Here is a 20,138-nt window from a genome sequence, read left to right on the forward strand (position 1 = left end):
ATGTCAGTAAAAAGTACCGAAACATACATATGCTCAAATTAATGGGTAAGGTACCCTAAATTCACATCAACTGGGACAAACTTGCTGTTCGAATTTAATATTTATACAAGACTTTGTAATAAATAGTGACAATAATAGCACATCATAATAGCCTATTAAAGGTGTACAAAGCCCATTCTAGAACATTGCAATCCACTTGCAGGAAAAAAAATAAAAAAAAAATAAAAAAAAAAATATATATATATATATATATATATAAAAACGACATAATCAATAGACAAAAAAAGAGACAGAAAAAATTGGAGCCATATGCGTCCTCCATTCTTTAGTTTACACGGTGAGTGTACATCTAATAAACGACTATAGTCTTCTGTGAACAGAAAAAAAGAAGATACAAAAGTAAATAATATTATTCACTTGATTACAAAAGCACAAAGCATACATAAAAAAATATAAATAAAAAATATATAATTATAATCTCCCTAAACACATAAAAATTACATATATAGAACAGAAATCTGAATGAGATCCCGGCCAAGGAGCACCAATAGAATGAAACAATGAGACAGTCACCAGAAAAGGCCAGAAACCAACGCAGCAATATGAACATGTACAGGGGCTATCGCATCTGGACAATCTAACCAACAGTCAAGACACAGCAACCCCCAAACTCTCATGTATAGAAATAAAAAGAACTTCAAATGTATTATGTGAATCATCTAAACACATTCATAGGATAATCCATATTAAGACCCCTTTGGGCCAAGGAATATAATTTGTGAATCCACTGCAACTCCCGTCGTTTTAATATTTGTTCTTTATGCCCCCCCTCACCCTCCCCATTTCAAAGGAGGGACTCTATCCACAGTGGTAAGTTTAATTTGTTGTACCGTATGACCTGCCTCCACAAAATGTCTCGGGACAGGAAGTTCACATTTTGTAGTACGTACACTCAACTTATGGTTATTTAACCATAGTCGGCACTCAGTCGTAGTCTCGTCTACATAAATCAGCTCACGTGGGCTTTGAAGCACATAGATTACATAATCGCTGTTACAACTAAAAAGAGTTGATTTTAAACCTTCCCCCAGTGATAGGGTGAATTAAACCTTCCCCCAGTGATAGGGTAAATAAAACTGTCACCCTTTAACATTGGGCGCAGTTCTGGAATGACCAACAGGGGTACCAACCATTACGAGTATAGTGGAGATGAGTACCTGTCAAAAGGTTTCTGTTTTTTGCTAACATCAGTTTTATCAGTGGATTTCAGAATCCACCACTATTTTCTTATAGAAGATCACACAATTTGAAGGATTTGCTAGTTAAAACTGATGTTCGCAAAAACAGAAACCTTTTGACAGGTACTCATCTCCACTATACTGGTAATGGTTGGTTTCCCTGTTTGTCATGCGAGAACTGCACCCTAATGTTAAAGGGTGATATCATGGTACTCACCGGTTTGTTTGTGGATCCTCTATGTCATCCGGGAGATGGTGCTTTTAACCCAGGGCAACGCTTGGCACAGCAGGTTTAGAGGCAGTCGGATGTATAGGCCAGAAGTCAGGACAGTCAGCAGACGTCGAAACGGGTATTGATAGCAATAGGTCAAGGCAGGCGGCAGGCAAGAATAGTCAAGTTCAGGCAGAGGTCAAAAACGGGAAATCCAGACAAAGGCAGAAGGCAAGGAAACAGGAAACCAGGATACAGGGAAACACACGGGGAACTTGGTTGAACAAGCAAGGATTCAGAGGGAGGAGGATCCTTAAATAGGAAGTCTTGGAATTGTGGCACGCGCTGGCCTTTTAAGAAGGGAAGAGTCAGCGCGTGCGCCCTCTAGTGGCTACAGCCGCACATCGTGGATGATGACCGCGGAGGGAGGTGAGAGATGCACTTACCTGACGAAGCCCAGAGCCAGCAGAGCGTCCGGATCGGGTACGTGGAGCTCGGGACGAGCATGAGGGAATGGAGGGTGCCTGAATCGGAGCAGAGACCGTGGAAGAGGCGGGGAACGGCGCGGCAGCCGTTACAGGTGAAAGTTTAATTCACCCTATCACGAGGAGAAGGTTTAAAATCAACTCTTTTTTTACTTGTAAGAGCGATTATGTAATCTATGAGCTTCAATGCCCATGTGAGCTGATTTATATAGGCGAGACTATGACTGAGTGCCGACTATGGTTAAATAACCATAAGTCGAGTATACGTACTAAAAAATGTGAGCTTCCTGCTCCGAGACATTTTGTGGAGGCAGGACACACGGTACAACAACTTAAATTTACCATGGTGGATAGTGTCCCTCCTTTGAAACAGGGGGGGGGTGGCAGAAAACAACTATTAAAAAGACGGTAGTTGCAGTGGATCCACAAATTAAATTCCTTAGCCCAGGGTTCCTTTTATTGCTGTGCATGAGAGTTTTGGGGTTGCTGTATCTTGACTGTTGGTTAGATTGTGTCACGTTGGTTGCGTGGACCCACTGGACCGTACCGCCTTGACGGTATGGCAGCTGGCCAACAGGACACGGGTCACAGTCTATAGTTCGTACAGTGTACTTGTGGTAGCTCAGACAGTAGCAAGACAGGCTCGGCTGGGACTAGGCAGCAGGCAGGCTCCAGGCACCACGTAGCAGGACAGGCGTGGAACACAGCATAGCACGACTTCAGTTAAAAACGGTACTTGACCAGGATAGCACAGGATACAGCAGTGGCGTAACTATAGGGGTCGCAGCAGTTGCAATTGCGACCGGGCCCAGAAGACAGGGGGGCCGTGGACCCCACACCAAATCGATGAAAAGTTACTATAGTAACTCGGGCCTATGTAATAAACTACATGGGCCCCCGTTATGAGGGTTGTGTGGGGGAGTTTTATTGCAATAAATAAATTTTTTCTATGTCATTGTATTTTATTTTAACTTTATCGCTACTAACTTACTAATGGCCGCTGACAGGTTGACAGCATCCATTACTAAGGCGGGGCTTAGTGTTAGCCAGTGAAAAGGCTAACACTAACCCCCATTATTACCCCGGTACCCACCGCCACCATGGGTGCCAGGAAGAGCCGAGTACGATCCAGTACCCGACCATCTGTAGTGATGGTTGGGTACTAGGGCGGCCGCAGGCTAGTATTACTAGGCTGGGAAAGGCCAAAAACAGTGGCCCTTCCCACCCTGGTAATGCTAGCCTGCTGCTACTGTGTTGTATCTGGCTGGTTATGAAAAATGCGGGGGACCCCACGTAATTTTTTTTATAAATAATTGGACAGCACTTTGTGGCGTTCCCCCATTTTTATAAACAGCCAGATACAACATAGCAGCAGCAACAGGCTAGCATTACCAGGTTGGGACGTTTTTGGCCTTTCCCAGCCTAATAATACCAGCCTGCGGCCGCCCCAGTGCTCCACCGTCACTACAGATGGTCGGGTACTGGATCATACCCGGCTTTTCCTGGTACCCCTGGTGGCGCTGGGTACCAGGGTAATAATGGGGATGTGTTAAAATCTTCATGTCTAACATTAAGTCCCCCCCTTATTAATGGGCGTTGTCAATCAGCCAGCATCTATTACTAAGGTGGTAGTTATAAAGTTTAAACAAATACAAAGACATAGATAAAATATTTTATTGAAATAAAAATTCCATACAACCCTCGTTATCCATTTTATTGAGAATAAAAAAAAACGCAGTTATGGAAGTATTCCTCGAATATGAAGTAGTCCAACAACTGAACTTGTAAAAAAACACAAATACACAAAAATAATTAGTAACACATCAAAAAGGAAAATAATTCTTATACTTATCTTTCCTGGCTCCAGTGCTGGAGCCGCAATGTCAGCGAGGTGGGCCCTATATCTAATCCTATAATGTGTGATACTGTCTGCTGAGCCACTGTATCTAATCCTATCATGTGTGATACTGTCTGTTGAGCTACTGTATCTAATCCTATAATGTGTGCTACTGTCTGCTAAGCCGCTGTATCCTATCCATAACTATAGGGTCGTAGTGCTATAGATTTGCTGTCTCACATACATATATATATATATATATATATATATACGCACATATTCATACACGTACACATTTTTTTTTGGGGGGTGGGGCACATATGTTTTGGGGCTTTTCCCCCTGATGTTTCAAGTCCTTAGTGACACCCCTGGCTGCTAGTGCTGCATTGTTGGATCACTTAGGAGACCCAGCGATGCAGTTGAAAGCTGCGGGCCATCGGCCATGAGAAGTTTGGGGGGAGGGGGGCCCAAGAAGAACTTTTCATTGGGGCCCATGAGCCTTTAGCTACGTCTCTGGGATACAGGTTACAGGTGGCAGGAACGGGAAACACTGGGAACTGGGAAACACTAGGTGACCATTTGCTTAGGCAGACTAGGGTAGACAAAAAGGCTCAGACATTGCAGGGAGCGGCACAGCCCTTCTTATAGCCCAGGGTGCTCTGGGAGCAATAAGCCCAATCTCCCACCTGTGTGCGCTTTGGCTCGTTAAGTCTGGACTGAGCTCGCGAGCGTACCCTGGAGGACACTGTCGAACAGGACGGCCGCATGTGCAGACATCTCTGGAGAGAAGGGCGTCGACTGGATGGAAGAAGTTTGTGGTCAGCGACCACGGACGTTACAGTTTGTTCAGATACGATAACCCCTGTACATGTTCATATTGCTGCACTAGTTTCTGTCCTTTTCTAGTGACTATCTCATTGGTGCTCCTTACCTGGGGATCTCATTCAGATTTATGTTCTATATATGTAATTTTTATGTGTTTAGAGAGATTATAATTATATAGTTTTTATTTATATTTTTAATGTATGCTTTGCGTTTTTGTAGTCAAGTGAATAAGGTTATTTATTTTTGCATCTTCTTTTTTCTGTTCACAGAAGACTATAGTCGTTTATTAGCTATACACTCAGAGCTTATTCAGACAAACGGGATATACGTCGGTGCAATATATGGTCGCACGGACCTATATTAGTCTATGGGGCCGTGCAGACAGGTGCGTGATTTTTACACTGCTTGTGTCCGCAGCGAAAAAGTCACGACATGTCCGTTCTTTGGGCGTATTTCGCGCATCACGCACCCATTGAAGTCAATGGATGCGTGAAAATCACGCATGCCCCACGGAAGCACTTCCGTGGGACAAGCGTGATTCGTGCAACAGCTGTGAAAAGGATGAATGAAAACAGAAAAGCACCACATGCTTTTCTGTTTACAAACATCCAAACGGAGTGTCAAAATGATGGCGGCTGCGCGAAAAGCATGCAGCCGCGCATCATACGGGGCTGTCACACGCAGCTGTCAAGTGCCTTTTGCGCGCGCAAAACGCCACATTTTTTGCATGCACAAGCGCACACGCTCGTGTGAATCCGGCCTCACAGTGTGAACAAAAGAGTGGTGGACGCATAAGACTCCAATTTTTTCTGTCTCTTTTTTTTTTTCTGCAAGTGAGTCGCAATGTTCTAGTATGGGCTTTTTTGTCACTATCTCTTATAATGTTCTGCATAAATATTAAATACAAACAGCAAGTTTGTCCCAGTTGATGTGCTTTTATAGTACCTTACTCATTCATTTGAGCCATCAATCCCAGTTTGATTCACCGTATTTGCCTATGGGTGGGTGATATAGTCGTTCATCGGCACTTTGTGGATTTGCGATGGATTACTCCCAGGCTCATTACCTGGGTTGTTATCTATCCTTGAGACATTAAGGATCATAATCTAAGTGTAGCTTTTTTAAGCATTTTTTAGCGCTTGGAATAGACTTATAGGATTGATCAGTCATGACATAATGTGGATTACTGGCCCTTTAAGGGGCAATTGCTTATCCCTAATACTTTTCTATGGCCAAAGGAATGTTATATTATTACCTATATTATTATAGGTACTAGCATTTATTTTCTGCTAATGGTGTCAAGACCTGTCTGTGCTGTTAGAGCCAATGCACTACTTGCAGTCCTTCTGACTGATACTCCCAGATGGGAATCAGTAGCTGTTTCTATTACATTGCACTCCTCCTGCCTAGGAACATGTGACTAGCGCAGGTCCAATGGACAGGCTGTCATGATCCGTGAATATGTGGACCCACTAGGCCGCACTGCCGTAGCAGAGTAGCAGCTGGCCAAACAACAGTCTATAAAGTCGATGCAAAGTCACAGCACAAGAGTACCTGTAAGAGTCCAAATAGTAGCAGAGGCTTAGGCACAGATGGAACTTGAAGGTAGATGATGCCACACATGGCGGATGATATCAGACGTGGCAGATGACACCAGACGTGGTGTATGACAGCAGGCGTGACAGATGGCACAACGCGACTCCAACACTAGATAAGGCTCATGAACAAATACAGCACGGGATACAGAATGCAGGTAGCAGGGCACGGGAACACTGGGAAAAGAACACGACTAAAGGACCATTTGCAAGACTAACATGGGTATACATAAGAAACGCTCAGGCAAGGAGTGAAAGGTCAGGGCCCTTTTTATAGTTCATGGTGATCTGGGGATAATTAATAAATTAGGCTGGCCCTTTAGGCCGGGAACAAGCACGCACACACCCTAGTGGTCACTGCAGGGTAGAGTGGAAGCATGTGCTGGCATATATATATGCTGTAACTGCAGGGAATGGAGCTAGCACTGATCCCTGCCATTAACCCTTTAGATGCCGCGAGCATAGTGGTTTGCAGCGATCGTCATCAACACGATGTGATCATGAGGATGCCGATCGTTACTATTGGAAAGGGAGGCCTAACAATGGCCCCCTGGTCGGCCACGTACAATAGCCTATTAGGTCCCACCCTGAGACTGGACCCAATAGGCTTGCTGTCAGTGAATGACTGACAGCTCTAATGCATTGCATTACGTGGTTAGTGCAATGTATTAGGGTATGTTCACACGACCAATTTTCAGACGTAATTCAGGCGTTTTACGCCTCGAATTCCGCCTAAAAAGACGGCCCCAATACGTTGGCAAACATCTGCCCACTGCCTGCAATGGGTCTTACGATGTTCTGTTCCCACGAGCCTTTATTTTACGCGTCGCTGTGAAAATACGGCGCGTAAAAAATAACGGCTTGTCAAAAGAAGTGCAGGACACTTCTTGGGACGTTTTTGGAGCCGTTTTCTCATAGACTCCAATGAAAACAGCTCAAAAAACGGCCGTAAAAAACGCAGCAAAAACTCCTCGAAAAACGCCGCAAAATACGCAACTTGCTCAAAAAACGTCTGAAAATCAGGGGCTGTTTTCCCTTGAAAACAGGTCCATATTTTGAGACGTTTTTGACTCTGGGTGTGAACATACCCTTAGAGTAAAGATCAGAGGTGCAGGCCTTCAAGGATCCGGTGGATCTATGCCTTATTATGATTTAATTAATCATGAGATGCACCGAAAGCGGTACAACCTCATTGTCAGTATTATGCCCATTTAATAATAAATTAATTAAAGGATTTTAACAAAAAGAACCATAATCTACCTTATTTTGATAAAACTCCTGGCAGTCACTCTAGCTTGACTGTATCAAGTATTGCATTAGTTGGACAAATGCAAGCAGAATCAAATGCTACTACAGCTCAGGTGGACTATAAATGATGGCCCCTTACAACAAGGTAAAGTAAAATAAAGTTGTCTAGAGTTTATTACATTGATTGATTGGACTACGGCCCAGATGAAAGCAACCTTTGGCTCTGTAGCTCTATCAAACTGCACGGCCAACCTTGGAGGACAAAGAACCTTGTCAAGCCAAAACATATCATTAATAATAGTTCTTACAGCCACTATTTTGTTTGCATATATTATGACCAGGAAATGTAATTTGAACTTTTGCTTACCTTCTAAATAAAATCAATGTATGCTTTATTTAATCTGGGACAAGAATAATTATGTGCAAAATATGGACACGAATTACCTTTATTTAAGATTATTCATTTATAGAGTGTAATGGCATTATAAAAAAGAAGTTAAATACTGGATACATTTAGTTATGTATTTAGGAGAATTAAATAAAATAACACCGATCTACTGACCTGCATTGTCATGTATAAACCTCCATTACACAGTTCATATCAATCTGTGCATGAGAGGGTGAAAAATGACGCATTATTATCATTATTATTATTAAGTTCCTTAATCAAATTCTCATGGATCACATTTATTCTTAAAACAAATTATGGTGGTTTCACAACAATAAGGATGGATTTACACTAACATAAAATTATGCCATGGATATGGGTGCTGCAAATTTGCTGCAAAATCTGCATTTTTCCCATGCAGATTTTTTTGTGAATTTGCCATGGATTTCACCCTTTGCATTGCAGAGGGTGAAATCTGAAGCAATTTCCATGGCAAATCTTCAACAAATTCCGCCTGTAAAACATACGTATTTTGGGACGAATTCGCTGTGGCCAAATCTGTGACGTAAAATTACGCCATATGTTACATAGTTAGTAAGGTTGAAAAAAGACACATGTCCATCAGTTTAACCAAGGGATGGGAAAAAGGCAAGGGATGAAACAAAAATTCTACCCATTCACATAGGAGCTGATATTTTTTCATACTAGGAAATTATCTAAGCCTTTTTTAAAGCCATCTACTGTAGCTACTGTGACCAGCTCCTGCTATTTTTCTTGTATGGCCAATTCCCTATATTTCTTGTATGGCCAATTCACATATTTATATAAGTTAATCATGTCCCCCCCTTAGTCGTCCCTTTTCGAGGCTAAACAGGTTTAATTATTTTACTCTTTCCTCATAACTTAGATTCTCCATGCCCCTAATTAGTTTAGTTGCTCTTCTTTGTATTTTTTCCAACTCCAGTTCATCCTTTCAATGAACTGGAGCACAGAACTGAATTGCATATTCTAGATGAGGCCGCACTAATGCTTTGTAAAGTGGTAATATTATATCCCTGTCCCACGAGTCCTGCCACTTTTAATACACGACAATATCTTGCTGGTCTTAGCAGCAGCTGATTGACATTTCATTCCGTTATTTACTTTATGATCTACAAGTACACCCAGATCCTTCTCAACAAGTGACTCCCCCAGTATAGCTTTCCCTAGGACATATGATGCATGCAGGTTGTTGGTACCCCGATGCATAACTTTACATTTATCTACATTAAACCTCATTTGCCAAGTGCATGTCCAAACACTCAGTGTGTCCAAATCGGCTTGTAGTTTGAACATCTCCCATAGACTGAACTATATTACATAGCTTGGTGTCATCTGCAAAAATAGAAATAGTGCTATTAATCCCATCTTCTATATCATTAATAAATAAGTTGAATAATAGTGGTCCCAGCACTGAACCCTGGGGTACACCACTTATAAGCGGGGACCATTCAGAGTAGGAATCGTTGACCATAACTCTCTAGATACAGTTCTTGAGACAATTCTCAATCCAATTACAAACTATACATTCTAAACCTATAGTCCTTAATTAACCCATTAGACGTCTATGTGGGACTCTGTCAAATGCCTTTGCAAAGTCCAAAAACACTATATCCACAGCAACCCCTCGGTCTAGGCTTCTACTCACCCCTTCATAAAAACAAATCAGGTTGGTTTGACAGCTTCTGTCCTTAGTAAAACCGTGCTGGCTGTCACTTATAATACTATTTTTTGTCACACACTCCTGTATATAGTCCTTCAATAGCCCCTCAAACATTTTTCCCACAATGGATGTTAAGCTTACTGGTCTATAATTACCCGGGGAAGACCTAGAGCCTTCTTTGAAAATAGGCACCACATTTGCCCTGTGCCAGTCCCTTGGCACTATACCGGTCACTAGAGAATCTCTGAATATTATGAAGACGGGGACAGAAATAACTGAACTAAGATCTTTAAGAACTCTAGGGTGTAACCCATCTGGTTCCGGGGCCTTGTGTACATTTATTTTATTTAACTTAGCTTGGACCATATCTACATTCAGCCAATTTACCATATTAATTGATGTATTAACAGCACTGGCACCGGCAACATCAGCTGCTCTTTCGATTGTGGAACAGGTTTAACATTTAGTGATTCCTAAATACTTTTTGTTTATCATGGTATGCTGGACCATCATGTTGCCATCTGTGTGCTACAGAGAATATATTCAGTCTATAGTCATTTTTACTAGTTGGAACTCTTTTAAGTTCATTGAATAAATTATATTTATTAAATCTAATCAGTAGTATTGTACTAACTGTTTCAGTATAATATATTACTGTAGTCTTCTTTAATATCTCAAAAGGCATTGTTTCTTCTCCACTTACTGTTTTCACAACATTATAAGCACTCTACTACTTCTGAACAACCAGCACTTCAGATGATTACTATACTTTTTAGGACTATAATCTGAATGAGATACATAAGGTGGACAGTTGGTCTACTTTGTAGTTCACTGTTTCTCTCATCCGGCTTCAATATATCTGAGATATCTTCACGGGAAGAACACCCTTCTCTTATTTCTTATACTTGGACTTATTTTTATATTGAAATCCTTGGTGGCTACTATTAACTTGTACAGTACATTGTACATTATTTCATGTATAATCTATATTTTCTTTAATATTCAGCATGTTCTATTTTATACTGTAAAATACAACCTTTAGAAAGTTGTTGTTTTTTTGTACCTTTATAGATTGAGTTCATTATTTCAAAACTTAAGTCCTTGCATGGCATTTCTGTCAAGTGGAAAATGTCTGCACCTGGGAATATTCAGGCAGGCTCTGCAATCTTTGTCAAAATTGTTAATTGTCATCTCCTTAGTGAAATCTGCACACTAATCAGAAGCTCGGGTGAACATCTGCTGTGCTAACATAGTCATTAATGAATTGATTTCATGTAACATATTGTTTGATTATTTTTCCTACTTTAACATTACAGTTGATTGGTGTGACTGAGTGGTTAGGACACACATAAGCATTAGATTATTGGAGTACATATGTGTGTAATATTTAAGCTTTCCATATTTTAATGTCACAGTATTTAAGATTATCACAGAATTATACACAGAAGAACTTAGTGGTTATTATTGGGTCTGTAAACAGACATCTGTTTCCTTATGGAAGACATAGATAACGTAATATTTCTGGTGCTTGTTCATTATTAAAGAGGAATCATAATTTGTGTTATTATACGTGGAATAATGTTCTAACATAAAGTTAACAAACTTTTTAATATAATTTAATAGGTGGTGATTTGCATGACAAATGTGAAAACAGTATACTTAATATGTAAATGAAACTATGTTGACTCATGTGAATAATAAAGTATACTTGTGAATGCAGTACTTGGGTGATATTTGAAAGATATCTTCTGGCATTAAAACTGGACAAGACAATAAGGGAGATTTATCAAAATTGGTACAAAGGAAAAGTTCAGAAGTTGCCCACAGTTTCCTTTGCATCACTTTGGAAAATGTTGCCGGTTGTGCTCACGCTAAAGAAATATACGTACAATTGTTTCACCAACCACAAAACACAAAGGACACTGGGCATTACATTTGTTATTTTACACCTTGTTATGCATTTTAATTTCCAACCTACTTATTTACGCAATTAAAATGTTGAGTAAATACTGATGTTCCCATTTTTAACTGTGAATATCCAATATGGAAACACACTAGAGTTGACTCAATTAACTAAAGATTATTGTGAATGCTGTCAACATTCTTGGCATTCCTCAAGAAGCTAGGCCAATGGTTTGTTTGCCCCTGTTTTTGTAAGCTGTCCCGTGAACTAAGGGTATGTTCACACGGCTTATTTACGGACATAAATCGGGCATTTTGCGCCTCGATTTATGTCCGAAAATGCGGCTCGATAGCGTTGGCAAACATCTGCCCATTCATTAGAATGGGTCTTACGATGTTCTGTGCCGACGGTCATTTTTTTTACACCCGCTGTCAAAAGGCGGGGCGTAAAAAAGACGCCCGCGTCAAAGAAGTGGCTGTCACTTCTTCAGACGTAAATGGAGCCGTTTTCCATGGACTCCATGGAAAACCAGCTCCATTTAACGTCCGTAATGGACGCAGCAAAAAGCGCCTCAACATGCCATTACGGCTGAAATTACGGTGCTGTTTTCTCCTGAAAACAGCCCCGTAATTTCAGCCGTTACGGACGCTGCCGTGTGAACATACCCTTAAGGTTGGACAGTGCATTGCATTGACTATAAAGAAATGAACAAACAGCCTTGGGACTTACATATGGAAAACCCCTGGAATGCTGATAAATCAGTGCAAAGAAAATGCACAAATTATTTATTTAGCAGTGTAGTACTCACTATCTATGTTGCAAATGGAATGATGTGTGCACAAAGCACCAACATAGCACTATTTTTATAATTACAGTGCACTGTGTTCATTAAAAAAAAAAAGTGGAATTGTGAAAATACAGCACACCATCATTGCACTAGTTATTTGACTGTGCATTTTGTCCTTGTCACAGATAGAAAACTTTAGAATGCTAAGGTTACAGAAATAATTTAGCCATGTGTTCTGCTCCTGTCACAGATGGAAAAAAACAGAATGCTGTGAACTCAATGTAGTAAAATTACCCTAATCATTGTAGTACAATCTGTCTACGTCACAAATTAGGAATAACTGACATGCTGCAGGTACAGAGCACCAGAATTACATTAATTACTGATCAGTGCAGTGTAGTCTGCCTGTATAAAGTTTCATAACAAATAAAATGCTTTAGGTAAAGATCTCTGAAATGATACTAATCTACTCTATTAGGGCGGGTTCACACATAGCGGAATTTCACTTAAATTCCGCTGCGGACACTCCGCAGCGTTAATCCGCAGCGGAGCCGTTTCTCCATTGACTTTCACTTTAATTTAGCAGTGTTCGTTTACACGATGCGTACAATTCCGCTGCGGAGCATAGGCTGCGGAGCGGAATTTGGTGTCCGCAGCATGCTCTGTCTGTTGCGGAGCAGTGGCGGACTCATGGCGGAATTTCTCCATTGACTTCAATGGAGATTCAAAGTTCCGCAATGAAGTCCGCAGCTGTCATGCACATGTCATGTGTGCTGCGGATGCGTCTTGCTTTTTTAACTTGACATTTCTTCATTCTGGCTGGACCTATGTATTTCTAGGTCTACAGCCAGACTGAGGAAGTCAATGGGGCTCCCGTAATGACGGGAGCGTTGCTAGGAGACGTCAGTAAATAGTCACTGTCCAGGGTGCTGAAAGAGTTAAGCGATCGGCAGTAACTGTTTCTGCACCCGGGACAGTGACTACCGATCTCAATATACATGTATCTGTAAAAAAATATATAAGTTCATACTTACCGAGAACTCCCTGGGTCTGTCTCCAGTCCGGCCTCCCAGGATGACGTTTCAGTGTAAGTGACGGCTGCAGCCAATCACAGGCCAAGCACAGGCTGCAGCGGTCACATGGACTGGCGCGTCATCCAGGGAGGTCGGGCTGGATGCCGAAAGAGGGACGCGTCACCAAGACAACGGCCGGTAAGTATGAAAGTCGTTTACTTTCACTAGGGAAAGTGCTGTCCCTTCTCTCTATCCTGCACTGATAGGGAGAAGGGAAGCACTTTTCCCGCAGTCCGCAGCAGCTAGTCCGCATCAATGTACTGCACATTTTGTGCAGATCCGCAGCAGAATCTGCAACGCAGATTCTGTGCGGCATGGATGCGGACAGTTGCGGAGGAATTCCGCCATGTGTGGTCATGCCCTTTGAGTTACAAATAATAATAAAAAAAGTACAAGTTATTTGATAGTATACCTTGTCACAGATAAAGAAAAAAATGAAATGCTTTGATAAATGAGGTCCATTGTACTGAAATAAAACGAATAATTCAGATATATTCATGGCTTGTTGTGTTTCCTATGTCTTTTGCAAAGAGCACACTAGCAGTATAAAATTCCAGACCACCAAAACACAAAAACAAGCAAGCAAGAATTTGTATGCCTCCCATGACACGCTGTTACTGACTAGGAGAGCTGTACTTTCTTTGTGTCCCACTTGACTCAGAAAGTGGTCCTGCTCTACACGCATATTAGGAAGTAGTATCATGATTTGGTGCTTCACTCCTAAGGGTATGTTCACACTCAGAATCAAAACGGCTGAAAATTACAGAGCTGTTAACAGAGAAAACAGCCTCTGATTTTCAGCCGTTTTTGAAGCTGAAAACTTTTTTTTGAGGCGTTTTTTACTAGATGTTTTTGAAGCTGTTTTTCTATTGACACAATGAAAAACAGCTCCAAATATTTTTATGCTGCGTTTTTTTTACGTGACGTTTTTTCAAAGCGACGGCGTAAAAAACTGCTCTATCTGAACGAAACAAAATTTTACCATTGAATTCAATAGGCAGATGTTTGTAGGCATTTAGCTACTTTTTTGTCAGGCGTATTTCGGGGGGTTTAACATAGTGTGTTGGCCATTGATTTTTACAATTCTAGAATTATTTCACTTTCACCTAACCTTGCACACAACCTAATTTTGTCATATATCTTGAACTTAGTAAAACATTTAGCTCATTTTTATATATACAAGTTATTTTATTGCAATGTAAAGTGTACCAGATTGTATTTTTATATAACTATATAATACATTCCAATTGTGCAGTTATTAAGCTAATTGAAGCAGTTTTACATGTAGAAAACTATTTTCTGCAATAATATGCATACATCATTTTTTCTTCATTTTACTATAACAGAGATTGACTCTATGATTTATGAATGCAGTTTTTTCATACCATAATGGGCCCTTTGCTGCATAGCATCAATTTTAACAATTTTTTCCAGATGTTCGTTTGAGATTATGAGCTCATTTTACATTAACTGCAAGAAAAATGAATTACTTCCACGCATCATAAAGAAATGTGTGCTCTTTTTATTTTACGGACGATCACATATAAGCTGATTAAATGGGTATTTTGTAACCCTATTTAATATAATGATTTTAGCCTTATCGGGAAATGGATACACTACGGTGAAGATAAAAAAAATATATAAGCAGGTTTCCATTTACTGAGAAGAAGAAATAGTTCATATTAAAATTGATGGCATGATAAAAGGTACTAATTCTGCTTGCAGAGATCCAGCTAATATGGAGTCTTTAAAGGGAATCTGTCAGCAGTTTTGAACCCTCAAATTTGCTGACAGCGCTATATAGAGGATGAGAAGAGCAGCATAACCATAACCAAGTTGCATGACCGAGAAATCTACATTTTAAAGCCCCCGGTTCTGCGATCACAAATGCCATGGAGACGGCCCCTTCAACTGTAGTACTCCGGGCTCTCTTCCCTAAACGTTATCAAGCCCCTCCCCTCTGCTCTGAGTGACGCTCTAGCGTCCAATCAGGAAAGCTGATACAGTAATGTCTACAAATGGGTGTCACTAATTTAGCTGTTATCCCGAAAAATGTTTCACGTCTCATTAAGGGGTTGGAGATTGACTTTACAGGGTAGTCACCTCCAGGTTACACTGGAGAGACAGTTCTCTTCCTTCTGGAGTAATCAGCAGGATGCTCTTTCTGTTACGGATGTTCACGGCGTATTTCACAATTTTTTAATGTAGAATGGGTGAAATCCACAGCAGAATCCACATGTGGAAAACACATGCAGATCTAACTACGGATTTGCTGTACAAAATCTTCAAAAAATCCACTACGTGTGTGGGTATCCTAAAGGTTCATATACATATACAAGTAGCGGAAGATATCACATCATAATTTTGCTGCATCCTATATATGGATTTTTGTGCGGATTCACTGTGGATTTCATCCCATATATTTAATGGGTGAAATCTGCTCTGAAAATCTGGGCTAAATCCATGCCATAATTCACATGCTGTGGATGTTAGGGATCTGCCAGGTACTACATCTAGGTATACTCCTGGGATTAATCAATCCACACCTGAGGCCAGACCTGTTCGACTGACACCATCTCCCACCAACCAGGGTGGCAGGCTCAGGAGTGGGAGAGCCTATCGCGGCCTGGTCAGTCGGAGTTAGCTCCGCCCCCTGTCCTTTATTACCTGCTGTGTTCTCCTCCTCAGTGCTTGTAATTCTTTTGTATTACTGGCCCCACTGCTGCTTGCTCCAGCCTGCTTCTGCCGTGCTTCTGCCTTGCTGCTGTTCTGCTTAACCCGCTTTGCTTTGCCTCCGGCTTGCTTCCTCCTCCGTGCTCACTTGGGTATACTCCACTTCATCCTGGTCCTGACAACTCATTCACCGCTCCGTTTCCACGCGGCGTTCCGTGGGCTACTGCCCCTTCCCTTGCGTGTTCCCTGTTTGTTCTCCCGTGCACTTAGACAGCGTAGGGACCGCCGCCCAGTTGTACCCCGTCGCCTAGGGCGGGTCGTTGCAAGTAGGCAGGGACAGGGCGGTTGGTAGATTAGGGCTCACTTTCCCTTCACCTCCTTCCTGCCATTACAGTGGATTTCAAAATCTGCAGAACGACCTCTATTCTACATGGATATTTTTGCTACATGTGGATGGAGCTTTGAAAATCCCATTCAAATTAATTGTACTTGTACGCTGCAGTGGATTTGCGGTGCGGCTACTTTTCAACTTGGCTTTATTGTCAGTTTTTTCTGAGCTCACACACACACAAACACACACATACACCAGTAGTGTGTATAGGACACTATAACTTCGATTTTAAAGAGGCTCTATCACCAGATTTTGCAACCCCTATCTCCTATTGCAGCAGATCGGCGCTGCAATGGAGATAAGAGTAACGTTTTTTTGTTTTTTTTAAAAAACGAGCATTTTTGGCCAAGTTATGACCATTTTTATATTTATGTAAATGAGGCTTTCGAAAGTACAACTGGGCGTGTTTAAAGTAAAAGTACAACTGGGCGTGTCTTGTGTGTAACATCTGGGCGTGTATTGTGTTCGATACATCTGGGCATTTTTACTTCTTTTACTAGCTGGGCGTTGTGTATAGAAGCATCATCCACTTCTCTTCACAACGCCCAGCTTCTGGCAGTGCAGACACAGCCGTGTTCTCGAGAGATCACGCTGTAACGTCACTCACTTCCTGCCCCAGGTCCTGCATCGTGTCAGACGAGCGAGGACACATCGGCACCAGAGGCTACAGTTGATACTGCAGCAGCATCAGCGTTTGCAGGTAAGTAGCTACATCGACTTACCTACAAACGCTGATGCTGCTGCAGAATCAAATGTAGCCTCTGGTGCCGATGTGTCCTCACTCGTCCGACACGATGCAGGACCTGGGGCAGGAAGTGAGTGACGTCACAGCGTGATCTCTCGAGAACACACTGTGTCTGTGCACTGCCAGAAGCTGGGCGTTGTGAAGAGAAGTGGATGATACTTCTATACACAACGCCCAGCTAGTAAAAGAAGTAAAAACGCCCAGATGTAACGAACACAATACACGCCCAGTTGTACTTTTACTTTAAACACGCCCAGTTGTACTTTAGAAAGCCTCATTTACATAAATATAAAAATGGTCATAATTTGGCCAAAAATGCTCGTTTTTAAAAAAAAAAAAACGTTACTCTTATCTCCATTGCAGCGCCGATCTCCTGCAATAGGAGATAGGGGTTGCAAAATCTGGTGACAGAGCCTCTTTAATCTGTAAAGACTGAGAGGTGATGATCTTAATCAAGCAGTGGTGTAGACAGTATGTTCAGCGGGCAAAACAGCTTTCCACCGGAAAATACCTCCCTGTGTACATGCAGGATACCTCTCTCCATCTCTCCACTCCTTCCCTCTCTTTCTCTCTCTCAAATTGCTCAGCAGCCCTGCTCTGTGTAATATGGTCCATCAAGAAGGAGCTCTGACAACCATTTAAAGTCTCATAGATGTTGAGTTTTCTCAGTGAGTGCAGGGTTTCTGAACAGTAATAGATGGTGCATCGTAAATAGGAAAAGAAGTCTGGCATTTTTTATATTTGCCATCTTAAACAATTAAAACAATAGGTACATTTTAAGCAGATCTGTCAGCAGATTTGACCCACATAAGGTCTTGGGAAAAGCTGTTCATGAATCCCCATGTTTTCTCTGATAATGTAAGCTTGCCTCAAAAATTGATATTTTATTCTTGCTCCCGCTGTATGCTAATAAAACCTAAAGAGTCTGTCAGCCATTCATTCTTCAGTGCTGCCGGACTCTTTAAGTATTTCATTGGATTAGAAAAAGTCATCAAGGGACATTGAAAGTCGACAACTATTTGCTTTAAAGTAGTCAACATTTTAATTATAAGAAGAATCAATTTCCATCTCTCTATAGATAACCTATGATGATGAGCCAGGTGTGTTTGCAATATTGTGTACATGTCTATTGTCAAGAAGCAATTAATTTCATGGCTCGGCAATGAGCTCTGTGTGTAATGTGACCTTTTAGTGTTGGCGTTTAGTTTTTACTGTTGACCTTTCTTTAACTTGTGATTGTTTTTGTGTTTTGACAGATGCTATGCTTCTAGTTGCTGAAAGTTTAGTGGCACCATTCAATATTGAGTCAGTTATGGATCCTATCGATATGAAAATTTCAGAAGCCATCATGAACCTGCAAGAAAACAGTGTGCAAGTGTCAGGAAAGGTAATCACCATCACTCATAATAATGCATGTGATAAATCAATGCTTATTATGACTTATCAGGTCATAAACTTTCCAGAGCCGTTGTGACAGGAAGATATTATTCATTAGAAAGTTGTTAGACATCTTAAGCTGCTCAAACAATTATTCATTATTTATATGGTATAATCATCTTCTGTAGCATTGCATAACAAAAAACAACTATTTCAAACATAAAATTTGGGGGAGAAAAGGTGGGGGTTATGCAAAAAGCTCTCTAGATTAGCAATGGCATGCACCTTGTTAGTTAGTGGAAATGGTATTGAAGTTAGGAAATAACAGATTTTTTTTAACTATACTATAGATACTGTAGGTAAATAAATGGGGAGCTGACAATAGAGAAGAAAAGAAGGTCTTGTGTAGAGACAAAGATGTATTTAGCTTGGCATCTATAAATCAATCCATTTGTTTTAGGGCGACCATTGTGGCTTATATTGACTTAATATTGTAACTTGTAACCATAACTCTTACGGAAAACTATTGATTGGTTCCAAAGCCACCAAAATTTAAACCCAAATTAAATAAGGATTAAGATTAGAAATAACTAATAAAGACAAAACAAGTCCTTTCACATAAAAGTCAAAAACAGCTCTTGGAAGCAGGTGAATTCCTTTTTGTGACAAGGATATGAACTTCTTGCTGTTCCTGTAATGTTCACAGAGTTTATAGTAAAATTAAAATAGACCTACCCTCATCTGGTGACCAAAGTGGTAGAGCGTGCAGTGAGCAGTAGAGTACATGTATTTCTGCAGTGACTTGGCAGTGTAGCCATTCAGCCGGCACTTCACTATAAGGGTATGTTCACACGGCCTATTTTCGGCCATTTTTCTGTCCGTAAACGCCCGAGAAATGGCCGAAAAATCGGAAGCAGAACGCCTCCATACATCTGCCCATGGCGTTCTGTTCTGATGGGAAAAATGGCTGCGTAAAAAAACGGCCGCGAAAAAGAAGTGCAGGTCACTTTTTGGGATGTTTTTGGAGCCGTTTTTCATAGACTATATTGAAAACAGCTCCAAAAACAGCCGTAAAAAACGCCACAAAAATCGCGAGTGGCTCAAAAAACATCTGAAAATCAGGAGCTGTTTTCCCTTGAAAATAGCTCCATTTTTCAGACGTTTTTGAGTTTGCGTGTGAACATACGCTTACAGCCATCAATGAATATTTCTGCTTTGCCCAATAAGATACACAGATTGACTGTTCACTGTTGCCAGTGATTTTACCATACAATGGCCCAAGAAAAGGCCATTGTTAGTAACAAATATTGTACAGCATACAAACGAAGGAAACATCCGGCACCCAGGCAAAGGATCAAATGTACAAATCTTTGTTACATCTGTGGTGCATGGAGTGTTAAAATACAAACATCAACGCGTTTTAAAACAGACAAACTGTCCTTAAAGGGTAACTAAACATTCAACAAACTTCTGACATGTCATAGTGACATGTCAGAAGTTTTGATTGGTGGGGGTCCGAGCACTGAGACCACCACCAATCGCTAAAACGAAGCGCCAGAAGCACTTGTGTTAGCGCTCAACCTCTTCGTTTCGGTTCCGTTTTTTTAAGGAAAGACGATGTAGCGGATTACGGGCTCATAAACTTTCTATTGAGCCCGTG

The 20,138-nt window shown here is 41.1% G+C and overlaps 1 protein-coding gene across 2 annotated transcripts in view; it reads left to right on the forward strand.

Annotated features, from left to right (window-relative positions):
* The window catches only part of GPC6 (glypican 6), a 709,242-nt gene that overhangs the window by 556,544 nt on the left and 132,560 nt on the right, over positions 1 to 20,138 (forward strand). For both annotated transcript variants that reach the window (XM_075852383.1, XM_075852384.1), the window contains one exon: positions 18,358 to 18,488. In XM_075852383.1, the coding sequence (XP_075708498.1) occupies positions 18,358 to 18,488 (131 nt within the window). The remainder of the gene's footprint in view (positions 1 to 18,357; positions 18,489 to 20,138) is intronic.

Source organism: Rhinoderma darwinii, chromosome 2 (assembly GCF_050947455.1).
Source record: "Rhinoderma darwinii isolate aRhiDar2 chromosome 2, aRhiDar2.hap1, whole genome shotgun sequence".
In the NCBI taxonomy this organism is placed as follows: Eukaryota; Metazoa; Chordata; class Amphibia; order Anura; family Rhinodermatidae; genus Rhinoderma; species Rhinoderma darwinii.